Source organism: Macrobrachium nipponense, chromosome 17, assembly GCF_015104395.2.
Source record: "Macrobrachium nipponense isolate FS-2020 chromosome 17, ASM1510439v2, whole genome shotgun sequence".
Lineage (NCBI taxonomy): Eukaryota > Metazoa > Arthropoda > Malacostraca > Decapoda > Palaemonidae > Macrobrachium > Macrobrachium nipponense.
In genome coordinates this window covers 30353973-30372169 of record NC_087210.1, presented here as the reverse complement: position 1 = coordinate 30372169, position 18197 = coordinate 30353973, and the positions used below count along the sequence as shown (strand labels likewise).

Genomic DNA, 18197 nt, shown 5'->3' with positions numbered 1-18197 from the left:
CATCTCTCACGTGTCAAGTTGGGCCCATGCTTAGGGGATCCGTTTGATGAGGTTCGACGATTGGTTGGTCTTGGCAGTTTCCAGGGAAAAGCTGCTGCAGGACAGGGATCGTCTACTTCAGTTCTGTCTGGAACTGGGCATTGTAGTCAACCAGGAAAAGTCAAACCTCGTACCCAGTCAAAGGATTCTCTACCTGGGCATGGTCATCGATACGACAGTGGCAAAAGTTTCCCCGTCGGATCAGAGATTGGAGAAGTTGCGGGTGGTGGCGCACGACTTCCTGTCGGAACCACATCAGTTAGCTCATCAATGGCAGGTTCTTCTGAGAGTGTTGTCTTCCCTAGAGAAGCTGGTCCCTCATGGGCGTCTTCATCTTCGGTCTCTGCAATGGAGACTGGGAGAATTCTGGTCTCCGGCAGGGGACTCACCCCTGTTAAGGGTTCCTCTGTCTCTGGAAGTGAGAGAAGACCTTTGTTGGTGGTTGGATGACCAGAACCTTTCGAAGGGTGTCCCTCAGCGTTCTCTTCCAACGGACTTCCCTCTGTTCTGGCGCCTCCCTCGCAGGTTGGGGGCCTCATTTAGGTGGCCTCATTGCTTCAGGCATTTAGAGTTTGGACAAACTGCAACATATAAATGTCTTGGAGATGAAGGCAGCCTTCCTGGGTCTGAAGGAGTTTTGGGAGAAGGTAGGTCATTCTGTCATTCTCATGTTGGACAACACCATGGTGGTAGCCTATGTGAACAAGCAGGGAAGCCTGGTTTCTTGTCAACTTCACACCTTGACCATCGAGGTTCACCAGTGGGCTCGGTAGAGCTTTCAGCCAGGTTTATATCCCAGGCAAACAGAATGTGGTCGCAGACAAACTCAGTCGTCGGGATCAGATCCTAGGCAGAGAGTGGTCCCTTCATCAATTGGTAGCAGACAAGCTTTTCCAGGTTTGGGGGAGACCCATGCTTGACCTTTTTGCAACTCTGTTCAACAGGAAGCCGGAGATATTCTGTTCAGTGTTCCCAGATCCTTTATCATTAGCAGAGGACGCATTCCAACATTCCTGGGACAACCTGGAGGTATATGCCTTCCCTCCATTTTGTTTAATCTGTCAAGTTCTGAACAGGCTAATGAGTTCACAGGGGTCTCAGGATGACTTTGGTAGCCCCTCTGTGGCCTCAAGCAGAATGGTTCCCAGATCTGCTGTCATTGTTGTCAGAGGTTCCGAGGGAGATTCCCCCTTGGCGACATCTACTGTGTCAGCCGCATGCGGAAAGGTTCCACAAGTAAGTAGAATCCCTGTCTCTTCACGGTTGGAGGCTATCAAGTATCTCCTCCTAGTGAGAGGCTTTTCTCAGAGAACAGCAGGGCATATGTCCAGCAGTCTCAGAAAGTCGACCTCTGCGGTTTACCAAGGCAAATGGGCGATCTACTGTAATTGGTGTTGAAAACGGGGTTTTCCTCCACTCGCAACCTCTATTCAGCGAATAGCAGAATTTTTAACCTTCCTCAGAGATGAGAAAAGTTTGTTTCTGCCATTAGAGGCTACAGGGTGGCCCTGAGTTTGGTGTTAGGCCTTAGAGGTATCAACATCTCCTCTTCCTGGGAACTTTCCTTGCTAGTTAAGGGGTTTGAACAGTTGAGTTTTCCTAGAGAGCTCAAGCCTCTGACGTGGGATGTTTCCTTGGTTCTCAAGAGCTTCACTAAGCGTCCATATGAGTGCTTGCGTTGCTCATCTGACAGGAACTTGACACTCAAGACAATTTTCCTTCGGCCTTGGCATCTTCCAAGAGGGTATGAGAGCTCCATGGTGTAAGCTATGATGTGAGGCACACCAGGGGTTGGGGGTCGGTGTCCTTTGAATTTGTCCCGGAATTCATGGCCAAGACTCAAAATCCTTCTGAGCACGATGACTGGTTCACTTCGTTTTCCATTCCATCACTGAATGACTTTGTGGGTGGTGACGCTCAAGAGCTCTTGTTGTGCCCTGTCCGGGCCCTGCGTTGCTATCTTAAAAGGACTCGGCACCTTAGACCAGGCTGCCGCAGACTTTTTGTTAGCACAAGCCGTACAAAGAAAGAGGTGTCTAAGAATACTATCTCTTTTTGGATACAGGAAGCCATCAAGCAGGCATACTTGACTCATGATGATTCCACCACCACCTCTGTACAGGCTAGAATGCATGACGTTATGGGCATTGGTCCCTCTCTGGCTTTCAAAAAGAACTAGGCTGTACATAGAGTGCTGAGCTCTGGTACTTGGTTACGCCAGTCCACGTTCACCTCTTTCTACCTTAAGGATGTTGCCCACAGATCTGCGGACACATTTTCCCTGGGTCCTGTGGTGGCTGCCTAACAGGTTGTGTAACTCATAGTTGCCCTTAGCAGGGCACTTTTGTATCTTACCTAAGATGATTGTTGGTTGAGGGAATGAGTGAGTTGGCTGGTCTCCTTTCTCTTGTACCTTTCCTTCCTCCTTCAGGCAGGTTAAGGAATAGATACGTCATTCGCTGGACTGGTCTGATACAGGTGAGTTAGGTAGTCATACTGATAGTGTAGTCACTTAATATACAAATTACAAACCCTCTATTCGGTAGCATATGCTCCACTCCTTGGCAAGGAGGAGTTGGGAGTAGTACAAACCCTGGTGTATTGGTTTGCTATTGGACAGTCAAAGTTTCTCTTTGGTTCCCTATACAACAGTTCTCCCATACATCATTGTACGTCACTCAGGATCTGAGTGGTTAGATATCAATTTATCTAGCTTCTCAACGGGCTTCAGTCCCTCTCCAAAAGTCATTTCTTCTGGAAGCTGGACTGGTGGGTAGGCCCCCCAGCTGGTTTAGGATGTCTTGTACCTCCCTCCAAGTATGAGTCTATCCTGTTGGTAAGGCCGAAGGTTTGTTCGCGTATGAACAAATGACAAATTTTCTAAGACAATTTGTATTTTTCATAGCTACAAACCTGAGGTCTTAATATTATACTGCCTGCCTCTAGCCACCCGTCTGTGTGTTAAGACATCCTGAGTTGGGAAAGACTGACGCGGTGGCGTAGGTGAGTGGTCCTTGACCACTCTTCACCCGATCTATGCATGCCTTGCTAGATATCAAAAGATTCCTTGCTTTCATCTGTTTTTTAACCAGATCCAGTTAGGCGCTAGAAAATATCCTATTGTTAAGACCTTAGGTTTGTATCTATGAAAAATACAAATTGTCTTAGAAAATTTGTCATTGTATTAAAAACACATGCACTTATGTCATCATCAGCTTCATGTTTTCAAATTGTTCTTTCTAAGGCAATACATACAGCTAAATCCTGATTGGCTGGCTGGTTGTCATGGAGTTCTTTTAGTCAGTGACAGCCCTTTATGTACTTCTGTTCTATTTACGTATAGGCATATTTTGATCACAAATTGTGTTTGGCAATAAGTTTGAACAATGCCATGATCATGGCAAAAATTACTCAGCAATTTGCTTTACACAATTATTTCTTCTTGAAAACTAGAATTTAAAAATGGTTTTAACTTTTAAGTGGTATGAAAAATCCCACACAGTCTGTCGTGGTGGTGAGTCATCACTTGCAAATTCTGTTCCCAGACCAGCGTTAAATATATAACTGCAAACTGATGACGATTTCAGTAACAATAAAGAACAAACCTCTCCAAGATCGATATGATGAAATATATTTTGAAGTTTTTCTAATTGTTAAAATTCACAATGAATTACAATTATTTTTATCTTATATAATTTTGCGCTTTATGGATTTTTTTTAAAAATGTGGTAATAAACATAATGCTCTTAATTGCCCCACTATTTCTTTATTGATCATCTTAATTATATCACATTTATTTAACAGTATATATATTAAATATAAATAATAATAAACTATAATGAATAAATATGTAACTAGAATAAAAAAAACATGAAAAAAAGGATAAAATATGCTTTTTTTGCAATAGTGATGTTTATGGTCCTGACCCCACAGTTCTGAAATCAAAAAAATTCCATGTTCCGTCCTAGGCATCTACATATGCGGCTAAATTCTATAATTTTTATCATATTTTATTCTTTATTTTTCATCTTCTACTCTGAGGGTTAATTCAAATCTTTCTATGTTGGTTTATTATTCATACTCTATAGAAATAATGAAATACGTACAGTACATTTATTGGTATTTATAGGTATGCATATAGTTTATAGGTCTCACTGGTTAAACTGAACAATCAGCTGACACTTGCGGCCTGGCCCCCCATTAGTCCGTCTTAATGAGGGTTGACTGTAGGAGTAAAATAAACAAATATTCTGATGTTCGTACTACAGTAACTGTTTTTATAGGTTATTGGTCAAACTAAACCTACTGCCACATAATTTGCTGATGGTTATTTATGCCAGAAGTGTCATATGTAGATGAGGACAAATTGCTACCATTCAATCTTTTCAAGATTTGCAATAAAGAATTGTTCTTAATGTTGGAGAATTTCCCCAAACTTTATAATTTAATGTCTTTTTAGTAGTTACAAGTATGTACAGGTAGTCCTCAGTTATCAGTGGGGGTTCTGTTCACAGCGTGACGATAACCAAAAATCATCAGTAACAGAAAATTGTCGATAACAGTGCCAATCCCTGGTTATCAGTGCCTATAACTGAGGATTAGCACCAATAACCAGAGATCAGTGCAAATCAGTGCTGAAAATCAGTTATTGTCATTGCTAGACAAATGCTGTAAATCAGATCGCCAATAACCGGTTACTGCTTGTAATTATCTAAACCTAGTTGATGAAGGTATGTGTGAAATAATGCTGCACTGTACTATATGTATGAATTGGAAAAAGGTATTTCATATGTTATTGGGGGGCAAATGACCCCATTTAACTAAAAGGAGAGAACTCCTAACTGATAGTAAGACCTACCTTTGTTGATTCCCATCACCTGGCTTCCTTGTAGCTAGCTGAAAATTAATAATTAGATCTTAGGCGAATTCAAACCCTCGCTATACAAAAATATAATCTTTATTTTCCCAAAATAACTAACATAAAAATGGAACAAAATGAATGAAAAAAAATCCCCCCAAAATCATTAAACCACCATTACTCTTCCACGAAATCATATTGGCTATAATTATCCCCCCTTATCCTCACTTGTCTGACAACCACACAAGTTTTCATCAATACATGTCATATAAAAGTCTAGAGAATTCATTTTTAGGTAGCAACAACTGAATCCATCTGAAATAAAGAAACCACAATGATCAGACACTGAAATACATCACGAGTGCAATGGATAAATGTCTACATTTCCTCTTTCTAGAAGCTGAACTCAATGTCATTATATAAACTTTTTCAAAGTCTTTCTTTCACTTAACCTTATGATGGACCTTCTAGCGCCCTCCAGTTTTTGGATCACCACCGACAGATTCTTGTCTAATCAGTTGATAAGGTCCCATACTGGGGTTATATCTGATCTCCTTTGTGCTCACGGACATAAGCACTTACGCTTAGTAACCGATACATGAATATACACACACTATTCTATTCTCGTTTCTGATGTACATGCGTTTATCATTTTCCATGTACACGTCTTATCTAGCGCACATATTGGTGACCTCACATAACCTTTTCTTGTGACGTCATGAACATCTGATCTTCGCCATTCAGGTCACTTGCGCGCTCGCGGTCTCTCTGGTGTGATTGGACGTGAGCATCTAAGGAATTCGCTGCTCTTTGCACCTGTCTCCAAAACACCAAACACTAAGGTTGTCGACCTCATTTGTCTTAATATATATCCACTTATACATCTGTCCAGTGCCTTTTATACGTATAAGTAACTTGCCAAGTAATTACTTATAGTTTCTACTTGCGTGGCAACTTTTAATTCAACAATCGTGTGAACGCTTCGATAGTTTTAGTGTAGGTGACAAGCCCCACCTGCTCAATGAGTGTGGTAACGACTTCACTGACGGCAACATTCTGTTTTTGCTGCTTGTACGATCAACATCGTTGAGTTTGCTGTAGTCTTGTTTCACCAGTTTGGTGAAGTATTGTCACTTTCATGTAGCCATCAAGCCTGATGCGAGTGCTTCTAGTGTTCTCTATTGTAACGAAGGCTTTAGATCTAGACTGACTAAGTTCTTATTTGCATATTATTTGCAGTATGTAATTGCAAAGGGCAGGTAGTATGTTCTAAGAATACTTGAGATGAGTGAAAGAATTGGGATGAGAGAACGTGTAAGGTTCATGAATCTCACCTTAATAAGTTTGCCAGGGATAGAAAGAGAAAGGTAACCTCTAAGGCCAAGAGCAGGGGGCCTGTTAGCCTAGATTCTTCCCCTAAGTCTAAGTCAGATCTTAGTCTTGCTATTCCTTCTTCCCCTGATTCTGCTTTTTTTCCTATTCCCAGCCCTCCTACTATCAATCCACAGGCTGTCCTGTGCCTAGCTCCCATGTTTCTGTCCCCGATGTCATTGCCAATCTTGAATCCAGGTTTGATAAGAAGTTAAGGCTGGTTGTGCTCACTGTCTGAGCTAGGATGCCCGAAAGTCCTAAGGGACAAAGTGTTTTGTAACAAAGTGTCTAGTGAAATGCAAGTGTAGGAGGTGGCTACTTGTCCCGCTAGTTCTCCTAGACAAAGGTCCATGTCCTGCTCCCCTAACCCTGCGAAAAGACATACCGTAGGTTCAAGGGAGGCTGTTGGGGTTTGTCTGCGGGTTGTCACCCCATCAGTCGAGCCTGTTGCATGATCCCACACGATCCCAGGTTCGACAAATGGCCATTGGATAGGCATGACTCTGGATGTAGATCATTTATCATCAAGTTTGGAGCCCAATTACGATCACAGGCCTCACAGGTGCTTCCTCAATTCGTCCTGGCCATTGAAGAGGCACACACATGATACTGGTTGATCTTCTCTGCTGCCTGTATAAGTGGTACAAGGAGGCAATTTGCGGTCCAGAGCCTTCCTGCAGCTACGTTGTAGATCCATGTCTTTGCCTCGGCCCAGCTTCCTATTCATCCATGGGAGTCACCAGAATCTTTCTCCCCTGAACTCACTTACGTTGAGCACCCAATTTTTTATCTGAAAGTGCCCAAAGACCGCTTGAGACGCCTGTTGCCTAAGTGCCCAACTCCTCTCAAGCACTCAACACCAGCTCTCAAGCACCCCAGCGCCAGCTCCCAGGCCTCTGGTGCCACCATTCAAACATCCAGCACCACCGTCCAACTGCCTGGCACCACCCTCCAAGCACCCAGCGCCACCATCCAAGCACTTGGTGCCACCATCCAATCATCCGGTACCACCGACCAAGCACCCAGCACCACTGACCAAGCACCCGGCACCAACTCCAGAGTGTCCAGCGACTACTCTTCATCACCTGTCTACCTCTCCTGCTAAGCACCCACCTTGGATCAAGATGAGCATTCTTTGGCGCCTGTCAAGTTTTAGAGAGAATACTGGATGAGAGATTAAGAGAGATTGTAAAGATCTGGAAACAACAAGTATGGATTCATGAGAGGAAGAGGGATGGTGGATGCATCTTCATAGCAAGACAGCTACAGGAAAAGAGGCTAGAGGGAAACCAGGAGCTGTATTGTGCATTTATAGACCTAGAGAAAGCATACGATAAAATCCCAAGAGAAGTGATGTTTTGGTGTTTAAGGAAAAGGAAAGTCCCAGAAAAGTTGGTTAGGTGGGTCGAGATGATTTATAAAAGAATGAGCACAAAGTAATAACAGCAGTTGGGGAAACAGAAAACTTTGAAGATAGTGCTGGATTACACCAGGGGTCAGCATTAAGTCCATTTTTGTTTGTGTCGGTCATTGATGTGATGAGTGAAGATATCAGGAATGAAGAGCTGTGGGAGTTGTATGCCGATGATCTGGTGATTACTGCTGAAAATGAGGACCTATAGAGAAGGGTTGGAGAGTGGCAGGAGTCTTTAGAGAGGGATGGCTTAAAGGTGAATGTGAATAAAACAGAGGTTTTGCAGAGCAGTAGGGAAGATAGAGACAGAATAGTAATGCAAGAAAGAAGAGGCTCGATTATAAAACAGGCAGAAAAGTTTAAATACTTAGGATCTACTTTAACCCAAGAGGGAGGATGTGAGGGTGAAGTTGATAGTAGGATAAAAGCTGCATGGGGGAAGTGGAGAGAGTAGCTGGGGTGGTATATGATAAGAAAATGTCAGTTAAGCTAAGAGTCAAGATATATAACGCAGTGATAAAATCAGTGTTAATGTATGGCAAAGAAACGTGTACTCTTAAGAAGAAAAGTAAAAGCAAAGCTTGAGAGAACAGAGATGAGAATGCTGAGGTGGATTAAGGGAATATCGCTGCTTGAGAGATTGGAAAATGATGAAATAAGAAGGGCAGGCTCAGTAAAGTTTACAGAAGTGATAAGAGAGTCACAACTGAGATGGTATGGGCATGTGTTGAGGATGAATGATGAGAGAGTGAAGAGGGCTTGGGAGGAACCTGTTCGAGGAAGAAGATCAAGAGGGAGACAGAGAATTAGATGGCGAGATAAAGTAAAGGAAGATATGGAGAAAAGAGGTTTGGTGGAGGATGATGCCTTTGACAGAAGGCAGTGGAGAGGGTGCATCAGGCAACCAACCCCTTAATGTAGGGATAACGGTGGGAAAGAAGAAGAGGCAAGTTTTCTGAAATTATGAGCTTCCTCAAGAATGCTCACGCCTCTAAACCTGCTAATGACTTATCCCTGTCTTTGATCTCTTATGAGGATGAAGAGATCAACCAAGACCCTGCTCCTCCTTCAGCATATGCAGCTCTTCTTTGCTACCTGTTGATGAGTTTTCCGTAATTTTTCACTCCAGCTGCCCCTGTCTTGCCTGTTTCTTCCTTCCTGATAGAGAGCCTCCTAGAAGATAGCTCCAGACTAACCAAGATGGCTTTCCTTGCCATGAAGAGAGAGAATTAAATTTTGGCGAGCAAGATTGCAGGTATGTTAAACCTATACCAGGCTGACAAATTTTACCAGTAGAGGTACTGAGGGAACTTGGTATATGCTCAGACAGTTGGATGATGGAACGCTGCTTCTGCTCTCTTGTGCGACTAGAGGTTGTATGTGTTAAGCAAAGCTGTTTCTTTGAAATGAGAGACTAAAACAGCATTAGGGAGTAACATACCATAATATTTAGGTACAAAATATGTTATTAAAAATTTAAATTATTTAAGAAACCCTACACAGTACTGTAGTATATGTATTAATTTTTCAGGTTGTGTTCCTAAAATCTTTATATGTATGCCAGAAGTGTGTGCCTCCCTTTACCAAAGAGATACTTGTCACTATTATTATTAATCCAGTTAGAAGGTTATACTCAGTGAAAGCTCCATAAGCTTTGCAATAAAGAGAAAATAGATATAGACTTTAATAGTACTAGTGGCTAATCTTCCCACAGCAAAATTTCCTTTCTCCATATCTGTTAAAATATCTTTTGAATATTAGTTTATAATATAAAGGCACTTTGACAATCCATCACATACTTAGTTAACACTAGCACCACATGACGGTAAACAACAGTTAAAGTTTAAACATTAAAAACAAAATCATACTCTGCTACCAAGCTCATACATGACAATGTGCATCCATAGAAGTGTTTCATTATAATATTAGAAATGCAGTTGTTGCGTAGTGTTTGTGCTAACAGTTTTTTCACTTTGATTAGCCTGTGAGAAATTAGTTTTCATGCCACTATACCAATTTTGCATACTTTTAAAGCTGAATATTTATACTTTGAGTCTTGAAAACATCATAAAAACACAAAGAATTTGTCTATTTAGTTTTCGGTAAGATTCTCATTTTAGTATCTTTTGAAGCCGAGTAGTTTTAATTAGTAATAGTTTATTCAGAAGGGCAAAATTAATAAAAGGTGAAAATGATAGCTTGGAGTTAACTGAAAAATACACATAGATTTTTAAAAATACCTCCTGAAATGAAATAATTTTTTTTCCTGTTTTACATTTATTATTCCATGTATGTCAGCATATCTCTGCAATTTTCTAATGATATGTGTGCAGTGTTATAATACAGTAGTAATAACCAGAAGTGTCAAACAAATATGTACACAGTATCATTTTGTTGAGTTAGTGAACAGGTAAAGTGAATTTATACAATCCAACAACCAGTATCAGTAGCTTGAGTTAAGAACAGATACTAACAGTATTGAAAATTGGTACAGCACTCTGAGATGTGAAAAAATAATCTCCACCAAATCCCTTCGTTACTCCCAACCCTATAAATACCAACACCCTCAACACTCAAAGCCATGCTTACCTGTCAGTCAAAATAAAGCATACCAGCACAGTTTTGCCCCATCATACAGATAGTAAGTATGCACCAAACCATAAAAGAAATGTAATTCTCAAGTACTAACACATGCACTTTCACTTGAATGCTAACAGTTCTAAGTGATGTAAAAAAAAAAAATTCTGTGCGTTTAATGTTAGGGATGTTAATCATTGTCTCATTGTCACTTTTCAGTAAGGCTGGTAGTTGAAGATAGGCAGGTGTTTCAATAGCTCCATCATCATCTATCCTCCTTCTTCTTATTGTGATGATTTATTCCACTCACATTACTAAACTTTGAATTTTTGTGATCTCCAATTGGTTAGATTACCAAAAAAGCCATAAGTAACATCCCACTTAGTAGAAGTTCATTGTACTGAAAAGTATTGCAGATGACAGGTTTTTTCTTGTAACATCAGTTCACAGGTTTATTGACAGATGTTGTAGTAGTTTTATAGTACATACTGAGGCTTCTCCTATTAGCATGGATACTTAAATTGGAATACTGCATCGCCACATAATAACTAACAATATTAAGTCACACTGTCGGTATCAATATAGAAGGAAAATCAATTATTTTTATTTTCGTAAAATGAAGATTGCTTAATGTTGATATATTTTATACTATATATTTTTTCAGAGTGGTCAAGCAATTACTAGCCCTGATGTGTTAAGCCTGACAGCTGAACCTGTTCTGCCTGTCATTGATCATCCTGCTCTCCTTCCGTTGGTACAAGATTATATCCAGCATAGGCAGCAAATTCAGCAACAACAGCAGCAACAACACCAACAGCCACAACCTCAACAACCATTACCACAGCTTCCTGGGAGTTCTGAAAAAGAAAACTTACAAGAAGTGAATAAAGAAGATGACGATGAATTTGAGGATTTTGTGAGTGGTCCAACTCCTATTAATGGCCCAGGGGATTTTAATAGCCTTGCAGGGTCTGTGAACAACCAAGTAAATGTGATATCATCTCAGTCCCTAGCTGCAACAACTGCATTAACAACTCCACAGTTAGGCAATAAGCCCATCCCACCTCCCATTGAGAAAATGAAAAAAATGAATCTCCCTGAAGTAGGCTTTTCCCCAGAACTCTCTCCCAGTACTAGTTTTGATCATGCACTTGATGATGACTTTGATGATTTTCAGAGTGCAGCCATGACTAATGTTTCGGGGTCATCGTCCTCAGTGGCTCCTCAAACCAATCAGGTGCTTTCTTCAACATCCACAGAAGCTTCTTCCAGTTGTAATGCATTATCTCAGGATAGTTTTAGTAATCTAAATAATTGTCAAGATAGATATGCAGTTTTTAGGGAACTGGAATTGGGAGGGGAAGATTCTGCTGCTGGTAACACAAATTCTTTACCACATGATATGGGAAGTAATGATGATAGCTTTGGTGATTTTTGTAGCAGTGAGCCTGCTAGTTTAACATTAGCGTCTTCCACGTTTCCGCCTTTAATGACTAATACAGCTGGTTCAGGAACAAGTAACACTACTCCTGTAAGCTTTGAGGTCTTCAGTACTCCTCCTGAAGTGCCTGAATCCTCAGTTGATGCCCAATTTGAAGCTGATTTTGGGGTGTTCAACTCTGCTCCATCCCAACAGCCATGTAATTACGCTGACATCCATGAAGCTATGAAGCGTGTAGAAGAGGATCAAAAACAGAAAGCTCAAGACAACTGGGCTGATCCTTTTGGTGAATTTGAGGAAGCTGGAAGATCCATTGCATCCACCACACAACCTATACCCCAGCTAAATGTAATTATAATTTTTAATGTTGTACATTTGCATGAGTCCAAATTATTAAGGGGCTGCTAACTCTTAAAAGCTTAAAAGATATTCATTCTGTCATTGCATACTTGAAGTGTTAAGAAAATTTTGTATTAAAAGTTTCATATTTTGTTTCATGTAAACAACAGAATTTTGTTTCATGTAAACAACAGTGGAATTTTAATGCACAATGGTACCAAAATATTTCAATTTGGACCATGTTGTAAGAACTTTTTCTCTACAGTACTGTAATAACTGTTTCTAAAAGAAAATAAGAGTATATAGTTTATGGATCCGTAATGCTGATTATCTTCAGCTGGAAAATCATAAAAAATTATAGATAATTCAGATATGGTGCCTAAAACTAAAATAGTACCTGTCCATATCTAATTTTTTAGATTTATTTGCTCAGAGAATAGTTTGTAGTAAGACCTTTACTTTCAGATGGATAGTGCTGCAGATGATGATTTTGGTGACTTTATGGGACCTGATGGAGGTTTAGCAGAACCTGATAGTCTTTCGTTTGGCCAACATTTCCCAAAACTTTCCGAAACATTGGGAGAGACACAGTCAGTGGCCAGGTATGTTTTGTTTTAAAAATAGAATAATTTACCTTATTGTGTTTTACAGTACTCATTATTATTATTTTTTTTTTTCTCTCTCTCTCTCTTTTGCTCTATCACAGTCCTCCAATTCGACTGGGTGGTATTTTTAGTGTGGGGTTCCGGGTTGCATCCTGCCTCCTTAGGAGTCCATCACTTTTCTTACTATGTGCGCCGTTTCTAGGATCACACACTTCTGCATGAGTCCTGGAGCTACTTCAGCGTCTAGTTTTTCTAGATTCCTTTTCAGGGATCTTGGGATCGTGCCTAGTGCTTCTATCATTATGGGTATGATTTCCACTGGCATATCCCATATCCTTCTTATTTCTATTTTCAGATCTTGATACTTATCCATTTTTTCCCTCTCTTTCTCTTCAACTCTGGTGTCCCATGGTATTGCGACATCAATGAGTGATACTTTCTTCTTGACTTTGTCAATCAACGTCAACTCTGTCTATTTGACACGTATCACCCTATTCTGTTTTCTGATAACCATTAAGTCCCACCATTGGGAAACAAAAATCTTTGCGGATCGATTTCGTTTTCTATTTCACTCCCTCAGGTTGGTGCTCGTATCACTTATTACTGCAAGGTAGCTGATGTTTCTTGCACAGGCTCTAGAGGGCTTTTGCCACTGAATCATGCCTCTTTTTGTACTGGTTCTGTGCACTTGCACAGAACCAGGCATTCGCTTGCTATGTGGTTTGTGGTTTCATTTTTCGTATTGCACTTCCTACATATGGGAGAGATGTTATTTCCATCTATCGTTCTTTGAACATATCTGGTTCTTAGGGCCTGATCTTGTGCCGCTGTTATCATTCCTTCAGTTTCCTTCTTTAGCTCTCCCCTCTGTAGCCATTGCCATGTGTCATCGCTGGCTAGTTCTTTAGTCTGTCTCATGTATTGTCCGTGCATTGGTTTGTTGTGCCAGTCCTCTGTTCCGTCTGTCATTCTCCTGTCTCTGTATATTTGTGGGTCTTCGTCTACTTTATTAGTCCTTCTTCCCATGCACTCTTTAGCCACTCGTCTTCACTGGTTTTCAGATATTGCCCCAGTGCTCTGTTCTCGATGTTGACGCAGTCCTCTATACTTAGTAGTCCTCTCCCTCCTTCCTTTTGTGTTATGTATAGTCTGTCCGTATTTGCTCTTGGGTGTAGTGCTTTGTGTATTGTGGTATGTTTCCTGGTTTTCTGATCTATGCTGCGGAGTTCTGCCTTCCTCCATTCCACTATTCCCGCGCTGTATCTGATTACTGGCACTGCCCATGTGTTTATGGCTTTTATCATATTTCCAGCGTTGAGTTTTGACTTGAGTATCGCCTTGAGTCTCTGCATATATTCTTTCCTGATCGTGTCCTTCATCTCTTGGTGTTTTATATCCCCTCCTTCCATTATTCCCAGGTATTTGTATCCTGTCTCATCTATGTGTTTGATGTTGCTCCCATCTGGTAGCTTTATCCCTTCAGTTCTCGTTACTTTGCCTTTTTGTATGTTGACTAAGGCGCATTTTTCTATTCCAAACTCCTTCCTGATGTCCCCAGATACAATCCTTACAGTCTGGATTAGGGTATCTATTTCCTTGATGCTCTTACCATACAGCTTGATGTCGTCCATGAACATCAGATGGTTGATTCTGTTGCCTCTTTTCTTGAGTTGGTACCCGGCATCCATATTATTATTATTATTATTATTATTATTATTATTATTATTATTATTATTATTATTATTATTATATTCAGAAGATGAACCCTATTCATATGAAACAAGCCTACAGGAGCCATTGACTTGAAATAAAGCTACCAAAGAATATGGTGTTCATTAGAAAGAAGAAACTGAAGGTAATGGAAAATACAGAAAGAATACTTATTAAAAAAGAACAAATAAATGAGCAAATCAATAAACAAAAAGATTAAAGTGTAGGTGAATAATTAGATTACAAGGAAATTTGTATGAGGGTAGTAATGCATTACATGTTTGCTTAAACTTTTGAAGTTCCACGTGCACAACATCCCTTGGGAGACTGCTCACAGTCCAACAGTCGTCTGATGAATAAAGGACCTCTGGAACAGAAATTTCAACAGCGAGGCATATTTACTGTACATTGGTGCTGCTGTTCAGCCAATCTGGTTGCTTTTGGCAGGAAAAGGGGATCAGGGATCAATTTTGAGTGTGAAAATCTTTTAAAATACAACATATAGAAAATTGGCAAACAAGAGACCATCCATCATTGTTCCAAGTCATAACTGCTAATATTAGGAAACAGAAACCTACCACCATGAACCACTCTATATACTAAAAGAGATAAATCTCTGGCAGAAGCAGATTCATACCAAAGAACAATATTCCAGTAAAGGAAGGACAAATTATATAAAACAGGTTGCATTGATTTTATCATTGAAATAAAGATATATGAGACCTTACATACAATACATACCTAACTTTCATGCAGCATTTGCTAACACTTCAATTGAAGCTTTCTTAAAAGTAGGATTTGTCAAAAGTTACACCAAAAATAGTTAAAGCTTCAGAATTGTTCATCAGAATCCTATTGTTCTAAAATGGGAGGATAGGGTGGAAAATCAGTACAAGATCTGCTAATCAATAGTGTTTCCATTTTACCGAGGTTCAGCCTCATACTCTACAAACTGCACCATTCACTAATCTGCTCAGTGTCACGATTTAGACTAAGGGCCAGTTCATTTCTCATAAATGGAGACTTGACTAGTACACCCACAAATGTTGCATCATTGGCATATGGAACAATCTTGTTTTCCATGCCAACAACCATATCATTTGTATACGTACACTAAAAATAACAGTGGACCAAGAACACTACCCTGTGGAACTCAGTCACAATATGTCTTTGTTACCTGTAAGGAAACCTTGAAGTAAACCTAAAACGTGTCCACCCACTCTAAGATTCTAAATACATTTGAATTTTTCTACACTCACTACCCGTATGAAAGTTCTCGTGCAAATGTCATGTCAAATCCAAAAGATTATTGCAAGTACCTAACTGCTTCATATATACATATTGACTATCACCTAACAGTCCTTTAGGCTCCCTTCACATGAGCAGCTTTTTTCCGCACGGGAAAACTGCCGTATGTTAGGGTGTCAAGGAGGCATGTCTTCACACAAACGGTTTTTTCCCGTGCGGTTCGCTTGCTATGCAGAAATTGTGATTTACAAGTACATACCACTCAGTTCACCTTGTAATTTGCTTGAGGTGTACATCCTGCAGAGAGTGACTTATGTGTACTTCAAGTTGAAAGATGGAAATAGACAACAAAACACAGTTGTGAGATTATCCATTCCTCCTAAAGAAGCTTTTGCCCTGACTGAGGTCAGTATAGGTGAAGGTAAATGAAATAGCGATATGTATTGCAGTCAGGTTATTTGCTTTTGTACATACATATTATGTTGTGGGCCTATGCATTGTATTGTAGCTGGTATGTAATGAATAATGGTCCTATTGCATCAAATTATAGTGGATGTGTATTACATAGTATTCCATGTCAGTAAACTCACTTGCCAGATTCAGGTGAATTTTATAAAAAAAAAAAAAATCATCACCTAAAATAGTAATTACATTCTAACTAATTAGCAAAATACATTTCATATCAATATAGATAAAATACATAGCAGATTGAAAGAAAACTGCAAGGAGATCAACACCCTGCCTTTACCTCGAATGAACCACAACTGCTGCAGGGGAAGAAACCGTTCGTCTGGACAGCCTCATAGACTACTACAGTATTCTAGACCACTCAGCGCACATGATGTAGCAGTGCATGTAGCAAGTGAATCTCTGCCGCACAGTAATTTTGCCGCATCAATGTGGAGGGTTTCATTAAACTTTATTTATTTTTATGCCACACCGTTTTCTGGTGCGAGAAGAAGCCACTTGTGAAGGGAGCCTTAGATTCCACATAGTTATATGATGGTTTAAAAGTTTTTTCTGTAACTTTGGAGTGCTTAGGGAGAATAGAAATTGGCCTTTAGTAACTGCAGTCTGCAGATGTATCATTCTTTGGAACAGGCACAGTATTATTAATTCTGCACTTATTGCAAAGATACTATGTCAACCTAAAAATCTACAGAATCTACTAATCTTGCAAGACAACTCACTAGAAACCTTTTTAAATAACAAAGTGAAGAGACCATTGGGATCTTCTCCACCCCAGCTGTTAAGATATTAAGAATTTTCTTGAATCCCTTGAACAAAGTGCAAATTTTTGTAAGAATAGATTCAGGATGATGAGTATCTGGGAGAGGGACATCCACACCTGATTGCGTAGCTACAAAAGCTTGATGGAGTTCACCGTTTTCATAGCGACAGTAACCAGTCTACCATCATCTGTTAGCATTGGTGGAATGGTTGATGAGCCTGACCTAAAGATAAATGGTGCCAATTTGGTCCACCGCAGCTGAGGCAGATTAATTACTTCAAGTTTCCTCTTTAAGGAATTATTGTAATTTATCTCAGCTAATGGTAAATTCTATTTGCAGCTTGGCAAGACTCAGCAAAAATGGTGTAATTTTCATGTGAATGATTTTATTTCAATGTTTTGAATTTGGTCCATTTGTCATGGCAAACTCTTCTATGTGTGTCATCAAACTAACGCCGCTCACTTGTCCGGAGTTTGACGAGAAAGCTAGGTAAATACATGCTACCTTACTAAAATACCCATCAGCATTTCATTTAACTCCTTATTGGATTCTGGATCTGCTGTAGCATCTGAAATATTAAGTCATGACAAGCTTCAATAATGCAATCCCAATTGCATTATTGCCAGACTTTTTTCACTATAAAGTTATAGTTAGTTCATTGTGTTTTCTGCAGGAGTTTGTTTTGTTTGCCTAGTTCTTCAGTATCTCATTTTTCCTGTGTAGTTGTAAAAACTTTCATAGGGCTTTCTCCTTGTTTCTCTTCAATTTAATTTCTTGCTTGGTTATAAAACCTTAGGGTGGGCATATGTGCAGTTATTTAAAGGTTTGGCACAATGTCATTGCTTCCCAGCTCATGGGAATTACTGCAACTAAGAATATATCTGGATCAAGTTACAAATTGCAATACTCAACAATTACAGTTTTTTATACATGTATATGTAACATATAAAGTGCATGCATGATATAGATTTGTTAAATAGGCTATTAATTTGGCCAATTTTTTGTATGTGTATTCAAATGGCCTTATTCTTGTGATTTTATTAGATATATTTCTGTTGACTTATATAATGTGTGAATCACTCACTGTCACTTGGAAAGTGAGGAAAATAGAGAAAAACCATGTACGTATTGGAAGTTATGAGGAAAATACAGAAAAACTATGTTGTACTGAAAATTATAACCATTATACTGCAGTATCATTCAGTTAACTACTATTGAGAGAGGGTCATTATCATTATTCTCTTATCATGGAGTTAATATTTTGTTAATGTTAATAATGCTTAAGGCAAAAGATATAAGTAAAGATTTTATATAAATACTTGAAAAGAAAGGAATTAAAGAGTAGAGGATAATGATCTAATTG

General features: G+C 39.6%; 1 protein-coding gene across 8 annotated transcripts in view; it reads left to right on the top strand.

Moving 5' to 3' along the window:
• Positions 1-18197, top strand: part of LOC135196157 (synergin gamma-like) — a 272072-nt gene that overhangs the window by 202813 nt on the left and 51062 nt on the right. For 7 of the 8 annotated variants that reach the window (XM_064222725.1, XM_064222724.1, XM_064222728.1 and 4 more), the window contains 2 exons: positions 10924-12048; positions 12505-12641. In XM_064222725.1, the coding sequence (XP_064078795.1) occupies positions 10924-12048; positions 12505-12641 (1262 nt within the window). The remainder of the gene's footprint in view (positions 1-10923; positions 12049-12504; positions 12642-18197) is intronic. The other variant, XM_064222731.1, reaches the window with a different exon arrangement.